Below are 17006 nucleotides of genomic sequence, written 5' to 3'. Positions count from 1 at the left end.
GGCCTTGACTCACGTTCCTGGCTCTGCCCTCACAATTACATCAGGGGAGAGTTCCCACACGACACAGCAGCCTCTTCCCCTCCCCTCCCATTAGTCACCAATCATACAGCATGGACACAGACCGTTTGGTTCTACAGTCCATACCAACCATAATCCCAAACTAACCGAGTGCCACTAGCCTGCTCCCAGGATCCATGTCCCTCCCAGCCTTTCCTAGCTGTGGCCTTCTCCAAATGTCTTTGAAAATGCTGTAACTGCATCCACATCCATCACTTGCTGTGTCTGAGGGAAGAGCCAACGAGCCTGAATTCTATCCCGACCCCCCCCCCCCGGTTACAGTTAGAACTCTGTGAACCTTGTCTAAGTGGAGAGTGTGGGAGGGGAAGGCCAGTTCCAGTTGGGTAATCCAGAGCAGACTGATTAGGCTGAAAGCGTTCCTCTCTCTTTCCCCACAAGTGTCGTATGCGCAATGGGTTTGCCACAGTTCAGTCCAGTGAGCTCTGGGGTCAAGGCAAAGGCACAGTGGAAGCTTCTCTTCTGAAGGTTAGTCTGAGGCAGCGTCACAGTGACTGCACAGGCCTGGAGCAGAGTCCTGGCTGGGCTACTCCTAACAGGGGTCCACATCACCCATCTCCTCAGATGGAAGCTCACAGCACCCACTGTCTTCTGGCACTGGTCGATTCCAGAGTTTTAACTCCCCCCTGATGTGCTTCCTGATCTTTCTAGAATTGTAGAATCTCGACAGGGCAGAAAGAGGTCAATCAGCCCTTTGAGTCTACACAGACCCTCTGAGTAGCATCCCAGGCATGATGGTCCACCTGAACCTGCACATCCTGGGCTTTGGGGGCAACTTTCCACAGCCAATCCCTCCCTAACTTGCACATCCCTGGACAAAATCCGAAATCTCTCAACACCAGGTTATAGTCTACCGAAGGTGTGCAGATTAGGCTGATTGGCCATATTCAGTTGCCCTTAGTATCTGGAGCTGTGCAGGTTAGGTGGGCTAGCTATGGGAAATACAGGGATAGGGTGAAAGGGTGGGTCTGGGTGGGATGCTGTTCATAGGGTCAGTATGGACTTAATGGGCCAAATGGCCTAATTCCCCAATGTAAGGGTTCTATGGATCCCTTCAGCCCAAAAAGCTCTATCTACCTCCTCCTTACAAAAGTGCTTTCTGTGGCAAAGAATCCCACAGACTCCCCACTCTACTCCTCAGCTCAGTCTGACGTGACATGACTCTGTATCCTCTGACTATCCACCCCACCCCCCCACCCCTCCCCACCCCCCAACCACGCTGGGTTCTGGACTCCCTGGTCATGGGCAACACAGGAAGCATGTTGCCACTGTTAGAATGTTAAGTTTCTGTGAGATTTTCCCCTCATTCCTCCGAGCTCCCAGTGAATATAGTCTGAGCTGATCTAGTCTGTCTGTAAGTCAGCGCTGCCATCCCAGGGATCAGTCTGGGAAACCTTTGTTACACCATCCCTGTAACCAAAACATCTCGACTGCTTCTTGCACTGCTCTTCTGGGGTTTGTGTACTTGGATGTCCATACTGCTTATGGTCTTCTGTAATTCCCAGTTCCACACCGTTGGGAACAAGGGCCCACTGAGTTATGTTTCTCTGGTCGCTGTTTGCCTGGGAACGGGTCTAACAGAAACTCCTTGTCCCCTCATGCGCGTGGTGATATGCAAAGATGTTTACCATATTTTTTTTCTTGTTTGCATTTAGTCACAGCTAACTTCTCATTCCAGAACAATCTGCAGTTTCTTTGACAAAGGATTGTTGGTTCTTGAAGGGGTTGGTCAGATTTGAATGTGGCGTAACACCTGTGCTGTAGGCATCCACCTCAACAGGATGTTTTTGTAAACGCTAGAAACCGATCGCTCTGTGTGGAAATGTAGCCCCATCTACTCCACCTGCTTTTGTTGTGGTTGGTGTCCGCATGCCTGAGCTCGGAATCCTCAAACTGTAAAGGTTTCAAATCCCATCGGTGATCAGGGCAGTTTCACAATTCACTGTGCTTTCCAAATAGTTGGAAATGTTGTTTTCTTAAAAAACAGTCAAAGGTAAAGTTACCAGACCATAGGGCTGCGTGCTCTCTGTAGGGAGGGAAGGAGGGAGAGAGGTGACTGTTGGTGGTTTAATCTGAGGATCACTGTGCCTCAGGCATGGGGAGAGGTTGCGAAGGAGACTCCTTGATGGTAAACCCAGCCAGCGAGGGAACTGGGGTCATTGCGTTGCAAACCAGCTGTCCACCTAACTGACCCGTCCCTGTGTACGCATAGCCTGGATGTCACTTCCTTTTAACGTTGTGCTGAGCAGTTTATGTTGGCTCTCTTTGTCACTTTTCACTGTTTCCATGGCAACTTGCACGGTCTGGTGACAGGCCAATAACCAGTTAATTGTGGTTTATCTCTGGGTGGGAACAGGAGTAGACAATTCCAGCTCCTTGCGTGGGTTCATGACTGATCTGAGATTGCTTGCACCCACCTTCCTGCGCCCCATATTCCCCAACTCATTGAGAATCTATCGATCTCCGCCTTCAACATGCGCAAGGACTCGGTGTGCCCACAGCACTCTGAGGCAAGGAGTTGTGAAGGTCCCCAGGCCCCTGAGGGAAGAAACTGCTCCCCATCTCAGTCTGAAATTGACCCCTCTTTATTCTGAGCCTGTCCCCCTTGGGAAGACTGGGGCCATTGTTTTTGGATTCCATCATGAACTGCAAAGTGTACAGGAAATGGCAAACCTATGTATAACTGCACAGAGGCCAGTATCTATCCCATCACCAAGTCAGAAACTCTCCCAGCACTGACCCTGACAAGCTGCTGAAGAATCGGAGAGGTTTCAATGAGATTGTTGTCTGCTGAGAGTCCCTTTGCTCTCTCCCATCCTGACTAATTGCTGTGTGTCCCCATTGTCACCTGTAAACTTGTCTTGGCAGTTACGGTGTTGTGGTCACCAGCTTTTGCTGTTTTGTTTTCAATATATTTGCGTGGCGTAGGCTTGAGGAAAGATTTGTGTCCGTGCTAACATTTGTGCTCGAGTTGATCATCTGACATTGTCATCCTCAAAATGAACACCACATTGATTCCGTTGTGATGTGTACATGCCTAGCTTTCTTTTCAAAGCACTACTTATGGTTGTTACAGCCACTCCTTGCTGTCAAGTTCCTCATTCTCACCATGACTCACCCAGTTTTCTCTGAACTCCCTCTGTTTGATGGCCTTGCGGTTGATCTTCTTATTGATGGCCGGTTAGTTTCAAAAACGGAGTCATACCATCGTGAGAGATGGGTGAAGGAACAGGCCTCTTCACCCCATTGGACCAGTCTGCCATTGACTGGCTAATCCGATGGGTCCTTGACTTGGTTTTGCTGCCTTTGCCCCCTGGCCAATGATTCTCTCGCTGATGTCACAAATTGTCTCTGTATACAGCTTTAACAGCCCTTCGCAGTGAGACATTCCAACACCTCTCCCCACATCCTCCACCTAGTTGTCCAGTCGCCTAACCCTGTCTCTATCCCCTGGTAGGCTGTCATCCTAACTATTTCACTGGGAAACACAGCTAAAGCACACTCACCTCCCTCATCCCGGTCAATAATAAACATGGCAAATTAATTGTGGGCCTGACCCGGATTCCTGTGGTACATCACTGATTAAAGGTTACCAACCTGAAACTACTCTCCTTTTATCCCTACTGTGTCTTCCATTAGTCTGCTAATCCTTTGTTAATCCATGTTAATAACCAACCTCAAACACCACAGGCTCTTAGCTCCATTCAGCTAAAAAGTAACTTATACGCGTCAGCAAACAGTTTTTGGGCATCAGGTGTGCTATGTCTCCTGGCTTCCCTTGACCTGTCTTGCTGGTTACATCCTCAAAGATGTCATCAGCTTTGTCTCTGCCTCACTTTCCTCTGGTGAAGCCGTGCTGACTTGGTTTGGTTTTACTGCGTATTTCCAAATGCCCTTTTATAGGAGAAGGACGATTTCCCATTGACTGATTTTAGGCTTTGTGGCTTTTAATTCACTCTTTGGTTTGGCTCCCTGAAGTAAAAGTGTCACCCAGGCAGTTTTCCATTACTCTGGAAACCTTCCAGAAGTTAAAGGATTCGCAGAAGACGACAACTAACGTTCCCGTTGTTTCATTAAATTCCGAGGATGCATCCCATCAGGTCCAGGGGAATTCCCAGGCCTTGACCCTATTTTTTTTTTACCTCCAGTGATTTGTTAACTGTTTTTTTTCAATTTGTTCACGGCTTATGGGCATCACTGGTCATCCCTAATTGCCCCAGAGGGCAGTTAGGAGTCACCCACGTTACTGTGGGTCTAGAGTCACGTGTAGGCCAGACCAGGTAAGGATGGCAGTTTCCCTCCCTGAAGGACATCAGTGAACCAGTTGGGGCTTTCTCCCTGACAATCAGAAATGGATTCACGGTTATCATGAGATATTATTCCAGATTGTTATTGACTTCAAATTCCACCGTCTGTCACGGTGGGATTTGAACACGGATCCCCAGAACATGACCTGGGTCTCTGGGTTACTAGTCCATGAGACCATGAGGCTGTTGCCTTGCTCTGATTCTCCCATTTTAGCCAATTATTGAGTAATTTGGGGTTGTTATGAGATCCTTTCATTGGCATCCCCCATTCTAGTGCCATACTTGGAAATACTCCAAAGCTGGAAGTAAAACTCAGACTTTGAGTGAGCCCTGTGTGCCCTGCAAACGCGTGGGAGAATCTGGAGGAGGAAGGTCAACAGGCAGTGTGTTCTGATCAGAAACAGCATAATCTCAGCAGAGCCTGTGAACATGGACAACTCAACTGCCTTCTCAGTCTTTACCTCCATCCGAAACATCGATTCTTTGTTCATGGCTGAGACTTTTTTACACGCGTTGAGCTATATGTGGTCATGGTTGACAGCTGTTTTCTTGTAGTTGGAATCTGAGTTTGTGAACATTCTTCTGAAGAACACACACCTGGTTTGTGCTTTCTATCAAGCTGAGTCTGAAAGTCAGGGGGATTCTACATACTTGTTAAAACCTTCAGCTTTTTCTTACTGTGCTGGGAATAGTGGGGGGGGCTCAGTTTTCAGCGCACTTGCCTGAGTGAGGGGTAACAGGAATCCTAAATGCTTGTGAACATTGTGCAATCACCAGTAAACATCCCCACTTCAGATGGAGGGGCGGTCCCTGCTGAGGCAGCTGAAGATGGTTGGGCCTCTGACACATCTCTGTAGGTGGCCCTTCAGGGTCATCGTGGTGCTGAGATGTCTGACCCTCCAAAAACCACGGCCATCTGCCTTTGTGCCAGGAATGACTCCAGCCAGTGGAGAATTTCTAGTTTGGTCAGAGCTCCTTGATGCCAATGCAGCTTTGATGTCAGGGGCTTGTGCCCGAAACATCAACTCTCCTGCTCCAGCCTGACTTGCTGTGCTTTTCCAGCACCGTGCTTTTCAACACTGACTTCTCCAGCATCTGCAATCCTCACTTTGTCCTCCCTGCAGCCTTCATGGCAAGGGGAGTCCCTCTCCCCTGCCCTCCGGAATTCAGCTCTTTTTGTCCATGCTTGAACCAAGGCTAGAATGAGGTCAGGAGCTGCTTGACAGCACTGCTGGTGACCCCATCCATCATTGTACTGAGGATCGAGTGGGAACTGATTTGATGGGGCGGGCATTGGCCGGGTTGGTACTGCTTTAGGTGCATGGGACAGACCTGAGCAATCATCCCCATTGAGGGGACAATGCCAGCGCTAGAACTGTGTCCAGGAACAGCTCCGCTAAGAAAGCACAGGTCCCGTAACAGTGTACGGGAACGGCTGGGCCCCGGGGGGGGGGATAGCGGTGGGTTCTGTAACGGTGTACGGGAACGGCTGGGCCCCCGGGGGGATAGCGGTGGGTTCTGTAACGGTGTACGGGAACGGCTGGGCCCCCGGGGGGATAGCGGTGGGTTCTGGGGCGCGTGTCTTAAGGAGTATTGCTCGAATTGTGTCCGGGCCCATTGTCTGTGCGGTATCCAGTATCTCCAGCCTGTCTCTTGGTGACAGGGGTGAGTCATCTCGCGCTGAACACTGGCGTCTCGAGACTGTGCTGCAGTAGCCACATGGTTGGTCTCTTCCTCCTGATGAAGTTGAGTTCTCCCACCATCATGCCTGGATCCTTTCTCTGATGTGGGTTTAAGCCACTCTTCCCCTGCGGTATTAGCCTGAGCCCCTGGATTATTGGGAGTGGGTGTCAGCCCCCCCCCCCCCCCCCCCCCCCCCGCTGTTCTCTGGCCTGAATCCGGATTGATTTTGTGTGTGTGTTCCTGCGATGGTGAAATCCAGGCTGCAGGATCACTTACCCAGTCACTGACCCTCTGTCCAGCCAGGGCTGTTTCACTTCTCCACCTCCTGCCTGGTTCAGTAACATGGCCACTCAGAATGGAAACTGAAGAGAGTTCTGTTTGAAAGAACTTCCCAGGAGCTATGATTGCACAACACTGGCCAGATCTTCCTTTCCAGATCTTCCTTTCTTTTTAAAGTAACAGCCTGCAAACCGCAGCAGACCATAGCCAGGCCAGAGTGTTCTCCCCAGTCTCTCTCAACCACAACATCCTAGAAAGCCTCAGCAGCTCTGGCAGCATCTGCGGACAGAAATCCCTTTACGACTCTGTGACCTGAAACGTTGAGATGTACAGCGGACCCTTCGGCCCTACCCATCCATGCTGACCCAGATATCCTACATTGATCTAGTCCCACCTGCCATCACCCGGCCCATATCCCTCCAAACCCTTCCTATTCATATACCCATCCAAATGCCTAGTAAATGTTGTAATTGTACCAGCCTCCACCACATCCTCTGGCAACTCATTACATACATGTACCACCCTCTGTGTGAAGAAGTTCCCCTTAGGTCTCTTTTATATCTTTTCTCCCTCACCCTAAACCTATACCCTCTAGTTCTGGACTCCCCAACCCCAGGGAAAAGACTTTGTCTATTTATCCTATCCATGCCCCTCATGATTTTATAAACTTTGATAAGGTCACCCCTCAGCCTCCGACGCTCCAGGGAAAACAGCCCCAGCCTGTTCAGCCTCTCCCTGTAGCTCAGATCCTCCAACCCTGGCAACATCCTTGTAAATCTTTTCTGAACCCTTTCAAGTTTCACAACATCTTTCCGATAGGAAGGAGATCAGAATTGCACACAATATTCCAACAGTGGCCTAACCAATGTCCTGTACAGCCACAACATGACCTCCCAACTCCTGTACTCAATACTCTGACCAATAAAGGAAAGCATACCAAACGCTGCCTTCACTATCCTATCTACCTTCAACTCCATTTTCAAGAAGCTATGAACCTGCACTCCAAGGTCTCTCTATTCAGCAACACTCCCCAGGACCTGCTTAAATGCTGTGGCAGTGTTTTGGAACTTTGAGCCCAGTGACCCTTCCTCAGCACTGATGGTAATTGGGAGAAAGGGTGGTCTTTATGCAGGACATGGGGTACATGAGAGGACTAAATGATCAGTGGCGAGAGGGCAGACAACATGAGTTCACGGTCAGTCTGTAGGAATGAATTTGCTGCTGATGGCAACCCATTCACAGCCGACAGTGTGTTGTGTATAATAGCAGACTGTGTGATAACAAGGCCTGGTGGGTGGGAGCTGAGTTAAGGCCCAGGATGTAGGGGCCTCCTACCCCAGAGTTGGTGATCCCGATCGAGTCCAGAAGCCTGCAGGGTCCCCCACGTGGAAAATGAGATGCTGTTCTTCCAGCTTATGCTGAGCTTCACTGGAGCACTGCAGCGAGCCTGGGACAGTGATGTTAGCCAGGGAACAGGTGTGGGACAGGGGGTTCAAGTGGCAGGGATCTGGAAGCTCAGGGTTATTGGGGAACCTCACTTTCTGCTTTTGGGGACCCTGCTGCTTTCTGCAGTCAGAACTGAATCCACTCACTTTCTACAGTTTGAGCCTCTCCTCTCCTCCATCCTCCTCTTCCCCCCCCCCCCTCCCCACACACACACACACACACACCATGCTCACTCATGGCGAGAACGTGGTGCTGGAAAAGCACAGCAGGGCAGGCAGCACCCAAGGACCAGGAGAGTTGACGTTTCGGGAATGAGAGCTTATGCCTGAAACATCGATTCTCCTGCTCCTTGGATGCTGCCTGTCTTGCTGTGCTTTTCCAGCACCACATTCTCTCCTCTGTTGCCCAGCATCTGCAGTGCTCCCTTTCTCCTCTTTGTTCTGCCATGGTCTGCTGTTGTACATAACCCACTGTTAGCTACTGACTGTGCCTTTTAATGAGCAGCTCCTTGTTCCCCCACACTGACCTCTACTCCATCTTCTGTCTGTCCAACTGGTTTTCTCTTTCTCTCTCTCTCCTCTCCTTCCCCACCCCCCCAACAATCTTCTTGTGAACACCAACTCTTTCCTTGCTACCCCTCTGTTCTGAGGAACGGTCACCAGCCGGAGGTAGGGAGCATGGCAGCCTGCAGAGACTGGGCAGAGGGCCACGCGGTGGACTTTCACAGGGAGACTCCAGCTGAATTATCTATCGCCCATTGGGTCAGGGCGATTTGGCAGCAGCTAGAGAGATTGTGGTTTTCTGCCCATTGAGATGAGTGGAACCAATTTGGCAGTGTGACAGGATGGGATGGAGACGTCGAGACTTTGTGGGGTTGGGGGGGGCGGGGGGAACAGCACTAGTGAGGGAGGTGTTGACAGACGCTGGTGTATTCGGACCTGCTCGTTTCTCGCAACCCCTCTTTAACTCTTTCTTTCCCTCTGTCTCTGCCCCCCACCCCCCTGTCCTTCATCAGGCTGTACGGTTTCAAGATCCACCCCATGGCGTACCAACTCCAGCTCCAAGCTGCCAGTAACTTCAAGAGCCCCGTCAAGACTATCCGTTAGAGAGAAGTGAAGCCACGTTGATCCAGCCCGTGCTGCTGGATTTTCCATCTCCATGCGTCGGCAAGTGCGATATATGCCACAAAGCTGCAGATAGTGTCCACGTTTAACCAAACCGAAACTCCTCCTCCACTCCCCCCACCCCCACCCCCACCCCCACCCCCACCCAACCCTTCCTGCCTTTCAGGTCCCTTCCCTTCTCCCCTCTCCACATCCCATTTACAGAGTCATGAACTGAAGTTGGTGCCAATGGATTTCTTTCAGTGGGAAAATACTTAACACAAAAAAAACATTTTGTTGAAACAAAAATCCATGTCTGCGCATGTGTGTGTGTGTGGGGGGGGGTCAGCTGGAGTAATCCTTTCCTTTTGCAGCAAGAATCCCCCCCCCCAAACCTGTAGCGCCTGGTTTTGTACCTTTCCCCCAGACCGGCTGTGCTTAGGATCCCACCGGAGAGCAGCAGCACCTGCCCACTCGTGGACAGGCACCGTTTCCCAGATTACCCCAGGACTCGTGGCTAAGGACTCCCACCACCTTCTGTGGGGTTGGGGGTGGGTTGGAAACAAAGGGAGGTGGCGCCGCTGGGGTGGACGTGATTTTGGAATGAGCTGAGACCCACGTCACTGAGGAAGAGTCCGACCTGTCAATTGTTTACATCATGTTGCCCGTCGCAGGGCCCAACCTGGTATCAGCGAGCTGTTTGGGGCGAGAGAGGGAGGGAGGGCACTGCAGGTCATCTGGAGTGTATCCCCTTTGGTCATCTTTCAGCACAGCTGAATTTCCCCACAAGAAAACACTACTCTGTCTGTGTGTCTCAGTGTGAGTGTGTGTGTGTGTGGCAGCAGCAGCAGTACTCCCTGAGAAATCCCAGTCATTAACTTCAGAGAGCCCACCCATTCCTGGTGGGAGGGACTGTCATTTTATTCCCCCAGCAAGCCGAGTGTTTGATGGAGGGGAGGGGGGGTGGGTGGGGGGGAGGGAGGTCTATTCAGTTATAACTTTTTGTCCCGCCCGGTGAGGTTACAGACATTTGCTGTATTGTATGTATTGTATAAAGGATGTTGTTGACTTGGTAAATGCTGTCTTATGTTTTTTTTAATGTTAAATTGGTTTAGGGATTGTTAGCAACCTTTTATTTCTGAATAAACAGGTACTTCACGTGCTGAGTTCCATTCTCCAATTCCTGTATGTTCAGGCTGTTCCTCTATTATTTGAGCCTAACCCCTCCCTTTCCAATGTTGTAATTAAGGATCTCAGCAGAAACACTATCATACAGTCATACCACATGGAAACCCTTCAGCGTAGCTTGCCTATGCTGACCAGGCATCCTAGGGGGTGGCACGGTGACTCAGTGGTCAGCACTCCTGTTTCACGGCTCCAGGGACCCAGGTTCGATCCCACCCAGGGGCGACTGTCTGTATGGAGTTTGCACGTTCTCCCCATGTCTGTGTGGGTTTCCTCCCACAGGCCAAAGATGTGCAGGTTAGGGTGGGTTGGCCGTGAGATCCCTATCACATCTCCAACGCCCCTCCCCCAAGTCCCTCCTCCCTACCTTTTATCTTAGCCTGCTGGACACACTTTCCTCATTCCTGAAGAAGGGCTTATGCCCGAAACGTCGATTCTCCTGCTCCTTGGATGCTGCCTGACCTGCTGTGCTTTTCCAGCAACACATTTTCAGCATGGGAAATTGTCCCATAGTGTTAGGTGCATTTGTCAGAGGGAAAGGGTCTGGGTGGGTTACTCTTTGGAGGGTCGGTGTGGACTTGTTGGGCCGAAGGGCCTGTTTCCCCACTGTAGGGAATCTCATCTAACCGAAATTAATCTCGTCCCATTTGCCAGCATTTGGCCCATATTCCCCGCAGCCCTTCCTAGGGCAATGCTGAGCAATTCCAGATCAAGGTGGATACAGCCATGGGCACTGTCCAGTTTCTCCCCACCCAGGGGAGCAGGCACAGAGACTGCACTGACCGTGAGCTGCGTTAGTTTGAACCAGCTGGTTTGGCCCAGTTGTACACAGAGTAGCTCCCATCTTGAAACCTGGCTGGGGAAATGGGATCAAACGCAGTGTGACTGTTCCCTGGGCTGTGATTTCCATCGTACAGCGATGTGTTCTTCAACCTAACTGCTCAAAGACCTGAGTGTTTATCATCGTTTCAGGTGTTCTCACTTCCTGCTTCAGCTAACAGGCTGTGAATCAGACAGGAGAGGTGTTTGTGGGTGTGGACATCTCCGCCTGGGCCCAGCATTTACTCCCCTGCTCCAAGTTGCTGCCACCTTCCCGCCCCTCAAATAGTGGGGGTGAGCTGCATTTCCTGCCCCTGTCCCTAGTTGCCCCCCCTTGAGAAGGTGGGGGTGAGCTGCCTTCTTGAACCGCTGCAGTCCATGTGCTGTGGGTAGACCCACAATGTCCCTTAGGGAGGGAATTCCAGGATTGGGACCCAGCCACACTGATATATTTCCAAGTCAGGATGGGGAGGGTCTCGGAGGGGAACTTGCAGGGGGTGGTATCCTTCTAGATGGCAGAGGGGAGGGGAATGCCTACAATGTATACAGAACTCCTTTCCTGATCCCCTGGTGAAGGGCTTTTGCCGGAAACATGGATTGTCCCGCTCCTCGGATGCTGCCTGACCTGCTGTGCTTTTCCAGCACCACTGTCGACCTGGAACCATTTTCTAGCCACACCGGAATGGAATCCAACAAGGGGAGGGTAACTGTTGGATCTGGTCATTGAAAATGAGCCAGAAAAGATCGGATTAAGGTAGGTGAGTGGCAAGTTAAGACTAAACTTGCAAGTAATCAGAGAAAAATCTAATCTTTTAGCAACAGGGTAATAAAGATGTGCAAGGCTGTTGATAAATGGCCATGAGAAATGGACAGAGCACACCACAGCCCAGTGGGAGGAATGGGCAAGTCAGTGCCAAAGCTTGGGTGATGGAGCTGGGAGGGCCTACCTGAAGGGTCGGAGGTGGAGGAGCGGGGCGCAAAGTCAGAATAATTCAGAAGGCTGAGATGTTTGTTTCCAAGTGCAGAAAACTGTTCAAATATTTTACGGATACCTCAAGGCAACAAAACAGAAAGCTGAGTTTTTGAATCTTATCTTGGAAGCATGGGCAGGATAATGTTAGTGGTCGTGACAGAGATGGTGGAGTATTATTAAATTGTTTCACTTTGCTATTTCACCGAACATCGAAGAGATGATGAGTGCACTCAATCTATTTTGAGAGTTCTTTCGGGGACAGGGACAGACTTGGGAGCAGATCTTTCAGGTGAGGGGAAGTATTGAAAAGGGACTTGGTGAGCAACTTTTTCACAGAGGGTGGTGCATATGTAGAATGAGCTGCCAGAGGAAGTGGAGGGTGGGGGTAGATGCAGGTACACTTAGCACTCTCTTCTGGATCTGGATGGGGATATGAACTGGAAAGGTTTACAGGGATACAAGCTGAACACACAGGTGGGATTAGTTCAGCTTGGGAAACTTGGCTGGTATGGACGAGTTGGGCTGAAGGGTCTGTTTCTGTGCTGTATGATACAGTCAGGGCAAGTTTCTTAAACAATCAGGGCGGGTATTCTGGAAGCAGATTTACTGCAAAATGTAACAAACGTCTGGGCTCTTGTGTTACCGAGGTAATGTCCCTATATCTAGGCTAGGAGGCCTGAGTTTAGATCATACCTGCTCCACCGTTGTGTAATAACTCCTCTCTCTGAATATGTTCCTTAGAAAATGCCTGCAGCAAGGATCCTGGCTTATGAAGGGTGGGGAAAGAGGGGGGAGCAGGGGTGCAGTTGGCTGTAACGGGGAGGTGCCTTCATCCATGTGAGTAACCGTGAGGTTGAGGGGTCGAGAAAGCAGATCTCCTGAACAATATTGGACAGACGATACTCCCTCAGGTGCAACCCCCTGGCGTGTTGATATGCAGAGGGATCTGGGTGTGCAGGTCTACAGATCACCGAAGCGGGTAATGCAGGTAGATCAGGGAGTATAAAGAAGGCCTATGGCATACTCTCCTTCATTAGAAGGGGCACTGAGTATTAGACAAGTGATGCTGCAGCTTTAGTTAGGCCACACTTGGAATCTGGTTGACTGTACAACCAGAGGGATGTGAATGTTTTGGAGAGGGGATGGAAAGGTTTAACCAGGATGTTGCCTGGTATGGGGGGAGTTCAGCGATGAAGAGAGGTTGGATAGACTGGGTTTGGTTCCTGGAACACAGGAGGCTGAGGGGCGACCTGATCGAAGTTCATCAGATTGTGAATGGCCTGGATAGTCCCTTCCTTCCCACTCGATTTCCCAGGATGGAGGGGTCAGTTACTATGGGACACAGGTTCAAGGTGGGAGGGGGAGGGATGTTTTTCACACAAAGGGTGGTGCGTGTGTGGAACGTGCTGCCAAAGGAGGTGGTGAAAACAGACACAACAATAGCATTTGAGAAGCACCTGGAGGGATACAGGAATAGGAAGGGAGAGGATGTTTCCCCTTGGGTGGGGGGAGTGTAGGACCCACAGGGGCATCGTCTCAGACTGAGGGCTAACCCATTGAAGACGGAGATGGGGAGGAATTTCTTCACTCTCCGAGGGGAGTGAATCTGTGGGATTCCCTACAGCGGAGGGCTGTCGAGGCTGGGTCATTCAGTATATTTAAGGCTGAGAGGGAGGGAGAGGTTTAATCAGGAAGGGAAGCGAGGGTTAGGGGGAAAAGGGAAGGGAAGTGGGATTGAGGATGGTCAGGATCGGGTGTGATGGCACTGAAAGGTGCCGCAGACTCAATGGGCTGAATGGTCTCCATGCTGCTCAGTGTGTCATAGAAACAGGAAGGGGTTCAGTCAAAGGCTCCATCCGATTCCAGTGTCAGTGAGATTCCCAGCTCAAGTGTGTCTCTCCTGCCCTGGCACTTCACAAATATTCCTGTCTGCATCCAGCCACACTCCCGTGCCCCAGAAATTCTCTCTGGGCTGCAATCAGCACCGAGCATCAGGCCATTGTCCCTGGCACTAACTGGGCAGACAAAGGGCAGTTGGAGCTAGGGGAAGACCTCCAGGTGTCGATAAGATCCACCAGTCATTCCTCTCAACTCCAGCCAGCACGGATGGAACATGCTCAGTCACTGCTAAAACACCACCCTTTTGAGATGGTATATTCCTGTTGGAGTGAAAGGCTGGATGACTACAGAAATTGAGGGTTTGGTTAAGAAAAAGAAGGGAGCATATCTCAGGTATAGACAGGATAGATCGAGTGAATCCTTAGACGAGTATAAAGAAAGTAGGAGTATACTTATGAGGGAAATCAGGAGGGCAAAAAGGGGACATGAGATAACTTTGGCAAATAGAATTAAAGAGAATCCAAAGGGTTTTTACAAACACATTAAGGACAAAAGGGTAACTAGGGAGAGAATAGGGCCCCTCACAGATCAGCAAGACAGCCTTTGTGTGGAGCCGCAGGAGATGAGGGAGATACTAAACGAGTATTTTGCATCAGTATTTACTGTGGAAAAGGACATGGAAGGTATAGACTGTAGGAAAATAGATGGTGACATCTTGCAAAATGTCCATATTACAGAGGAGGAAGTGCTGGATGTCTTGGAACAGGTAAAGGTGGATAAATCCCCAAGACCTGCTCAGGTGTACCCGAGAACTCTGTGGGAAGCTAGGGAAGTGATTGCTGAGCCTCTTGCTGAGATATTTGTATCATCGATAGTCACAGGTGAGGTGCCGGAAGACTGGAGGTTGGCTAACGTGGTGCCACTGTTTAAGAAGGGCGGTAAGGACAAGCCAGGGAACTATAGACCAGTGAGCCTGACCTCGGTGGTGGGCAAGTTGTTGGAGGGAATCCTGAAGGACAGGATATACATGTATTTGGAAAGGCAAGGACTGATTAGGGATAGTCAACATGGCTTTGTGAGTGGGAAATCATGTCTCACAAACTTGAGTTTTTTGAAGAAGTAACAAAGAGGACAGAGCGGTAGATGTGATCTATATGGGCTTCAGTAAGGCGTTCGACAAGGTTCCCCATGGGAGACTGGTTAGCAAGGTTAGATCTCATGGAATACAGGGAGAACTAGCCATTTGGATACAGAACTGGCTCAAAGGTAGAAGACAGAGGGTGGTGGAGGAGGGTTGTTTTTCAGACTGGAGGCCTGTGACCAGTGGAGTGCCACAAGGATCGGTGCTGGGTCCACTACTTTTTGTCATTTACATAAATGATTTGGATGTGAGCATAAGAGGTACAGTTAGTAAGTTTGCAGATGACACCAAAATTGGAGGTGTAGTGGACAGCGAAGAGGGCTACCTCAGATTACAACAGGATCTGGACCAGATGGGCCAATGGGCTGAGAAGTGGCAGATGGAGTTTAATTCAGATAAATGCGAGGTGCTGCATTTTGGGAAAGCAAATCTTAGCAGGACTTATACACTTAATGGTAAGGTCCTAAGGAGTGTTGCTGAACAAAGAAACCTTGGAGTGCAGGTTCATAGGTCCTTGAAAGTGGAGGCACAGGTAGATAGGATAGTGAAGAAGACTTTTTGGTATGCTTTCCTTTATTGGTCAGAGTATTGAGTACAGGGGTTGGGAGGTCATGTTGCAGCTGTACAGGACATTGATTAGGCCACTGTTGGAATATTGCGTGCAATTCTGGTCTCCTTCCTATTGGAAGGATGTTGTGAAACTTGAAAGGGTTCAGAAAAGATTTACAAGGATGTTGCCAGGGTTGGAGGATCTGAGCTACAGGGAGAGGCTGAACAGGCTGGGGTTGTTTTCCCTGGAGCGTCGGAGGCTGAGGGGTGACCTTATAGAGGTTTTCAAAATTATGAGGGGCATGGATAGGATAAATAGACAAAGTCTTTTCCCTGGGGTCAGGGAGTCCAGAACTAGAGGGCATAGGTTTAAGGTGAGAGGGGAAAGATATAAAAGAGACCTAAGAGGCAACTTTTTCACACAGAGGGTGGTACGTGTATGGAATGAGCTGCCAGAGGATATGGTGGCGGCTGCTACAATTGCAATATTTAAGAGGCATTTGGATGGGTATATGAATAGGAAGGGTTTGGAGGGATATGGGCCGGGTGCTGGCAGGTGGGACTAGATTGGGTTGGGATATCTGGTTGGCATGGACGGGTTGGACCGAAGGGTCTGTTTCCGTGCTGTACATCTCTATGACTCTATGACAGGAAATTGAGTGGGGGAGCCTCCTCTCCTACAGTTTCCAAAGGGAGTAGATCCCTCCTAAACAGGGCCACCAGAGCAATGTGCTGCGCTCTGGGTGTGGTCTCAGCATCCACTCTCTTTATGGTTTTGTTGAATAACTGGTTTTACTGCTCCAACCCTGTTCGAAAAGTCAGCATTCTTACAAATTATCAGCTTGACCTTTTCTCAAATTCTTTCAGGGCATCCGAACGTTGCTGGACTATTCCAGGACTATTTCCACATGCACTGCAATCCCTTTATTTTTAAACTCCTCTCTAACTGGAGAGCTTCTGCGACCCATGTGCTGACAGGAAGACCTCCCCCAACCTCGTACTGCTCTTTCTTCCCTGTCCTCGCTGAACCCCCTGCTCCTCCACCCCACTTTAGCAGTGCCTCAGTTTTTAAGATGCTCAGATGCCCCGTCTCTCTAAGGTGGCCACACGGCCCACAGCAGGAATGGCAACGCGAATGGTTAGGTGCTATAATGAAGCATGCTGGGAATTCTAGTCAAGTGGAACTCTGACTCCAGTTAAAACTGCAGCCAGGGTATTGTAAACTGTCACCCGTGTTAACCCAGTAAGGACTGTCTTACAGTGGTCTCTCAGACTTGGTGTCTCTCAGTGTCAGCTTATTAGCAGTTAATCCGTTCGGGAGTTGGCTACCGGTAAACTCCACAGGGCTGGTAAACTTCCAGCGGTATGTTTGGGGTCTGGCCAATTTGTTGGCTAAGACCCAGAGACGTTGCTAGGAGATGAGCACAGTTTGGCATAAACATTTAGCAGAACAAAAGCTAACCTTTGACCATCGAGACCAACATGGCCTTGAGTCCATCTTCAGAGGAGGAACAGGATGAGGCAAAACCCACACCATTGGCCCAAATGGGCATGGTGTTTGGTTCAAACAAAACGTAGAGGTGAACGTGAATGGAAGGCGGCTGCCG

At 50.1% G+C, this 17006-nt stretch overlaps 1 protein-coding gene across 5 annotated transcripts in view; it reads left to right on the top strand.

Moving 5' to 3' along the window:
- The window catches only part of csnk2b (casein kinase 2, beta polypeptide), a 52879-nt gene extending 43027 nt beyond the window's left edge, over window positions 1-9852 (top strand). For all 5 annotated transcript variants that reach the window (XM_060851231.1, XM_060851234.1, XM_060851232.1 and 2 more), the window contains exon 7: window positions 8806-9852. In XM_060851231.1, coding sequence (XP_060707214.1) covers window positions 8806-8896 — 91 coding nt within the window. In that variant the 3' untranslated portion in view covers window positions 8897-9852. The remainder of the gene's footprint in view (window positions 1-8805) is intronic.
- The last annotated feature ends 7154 nt before the right edge of the window (window positions 9853-17006 follow it).

Source organism: Hemiscyllium ocellatum, chromosome 35, assembly GCF_020745735.1.
Source record: "Hemiscyllium ocellatum isolate sHemOce1 chromosome 35, sHemOce1.pat.X.cur, whole genome shotgun sequence".
NCBI classification, from domain to species: Eukaryota; Metazoa; Chordata; class Chondrichthyes; order Orectolobiformes; family Hemiscylliidae; genus Hemiscyllium; species Hemiscyllium ocellatum.
This window is presented reverse-complemented; position numbering and strand designations above follow the sequence as displayed.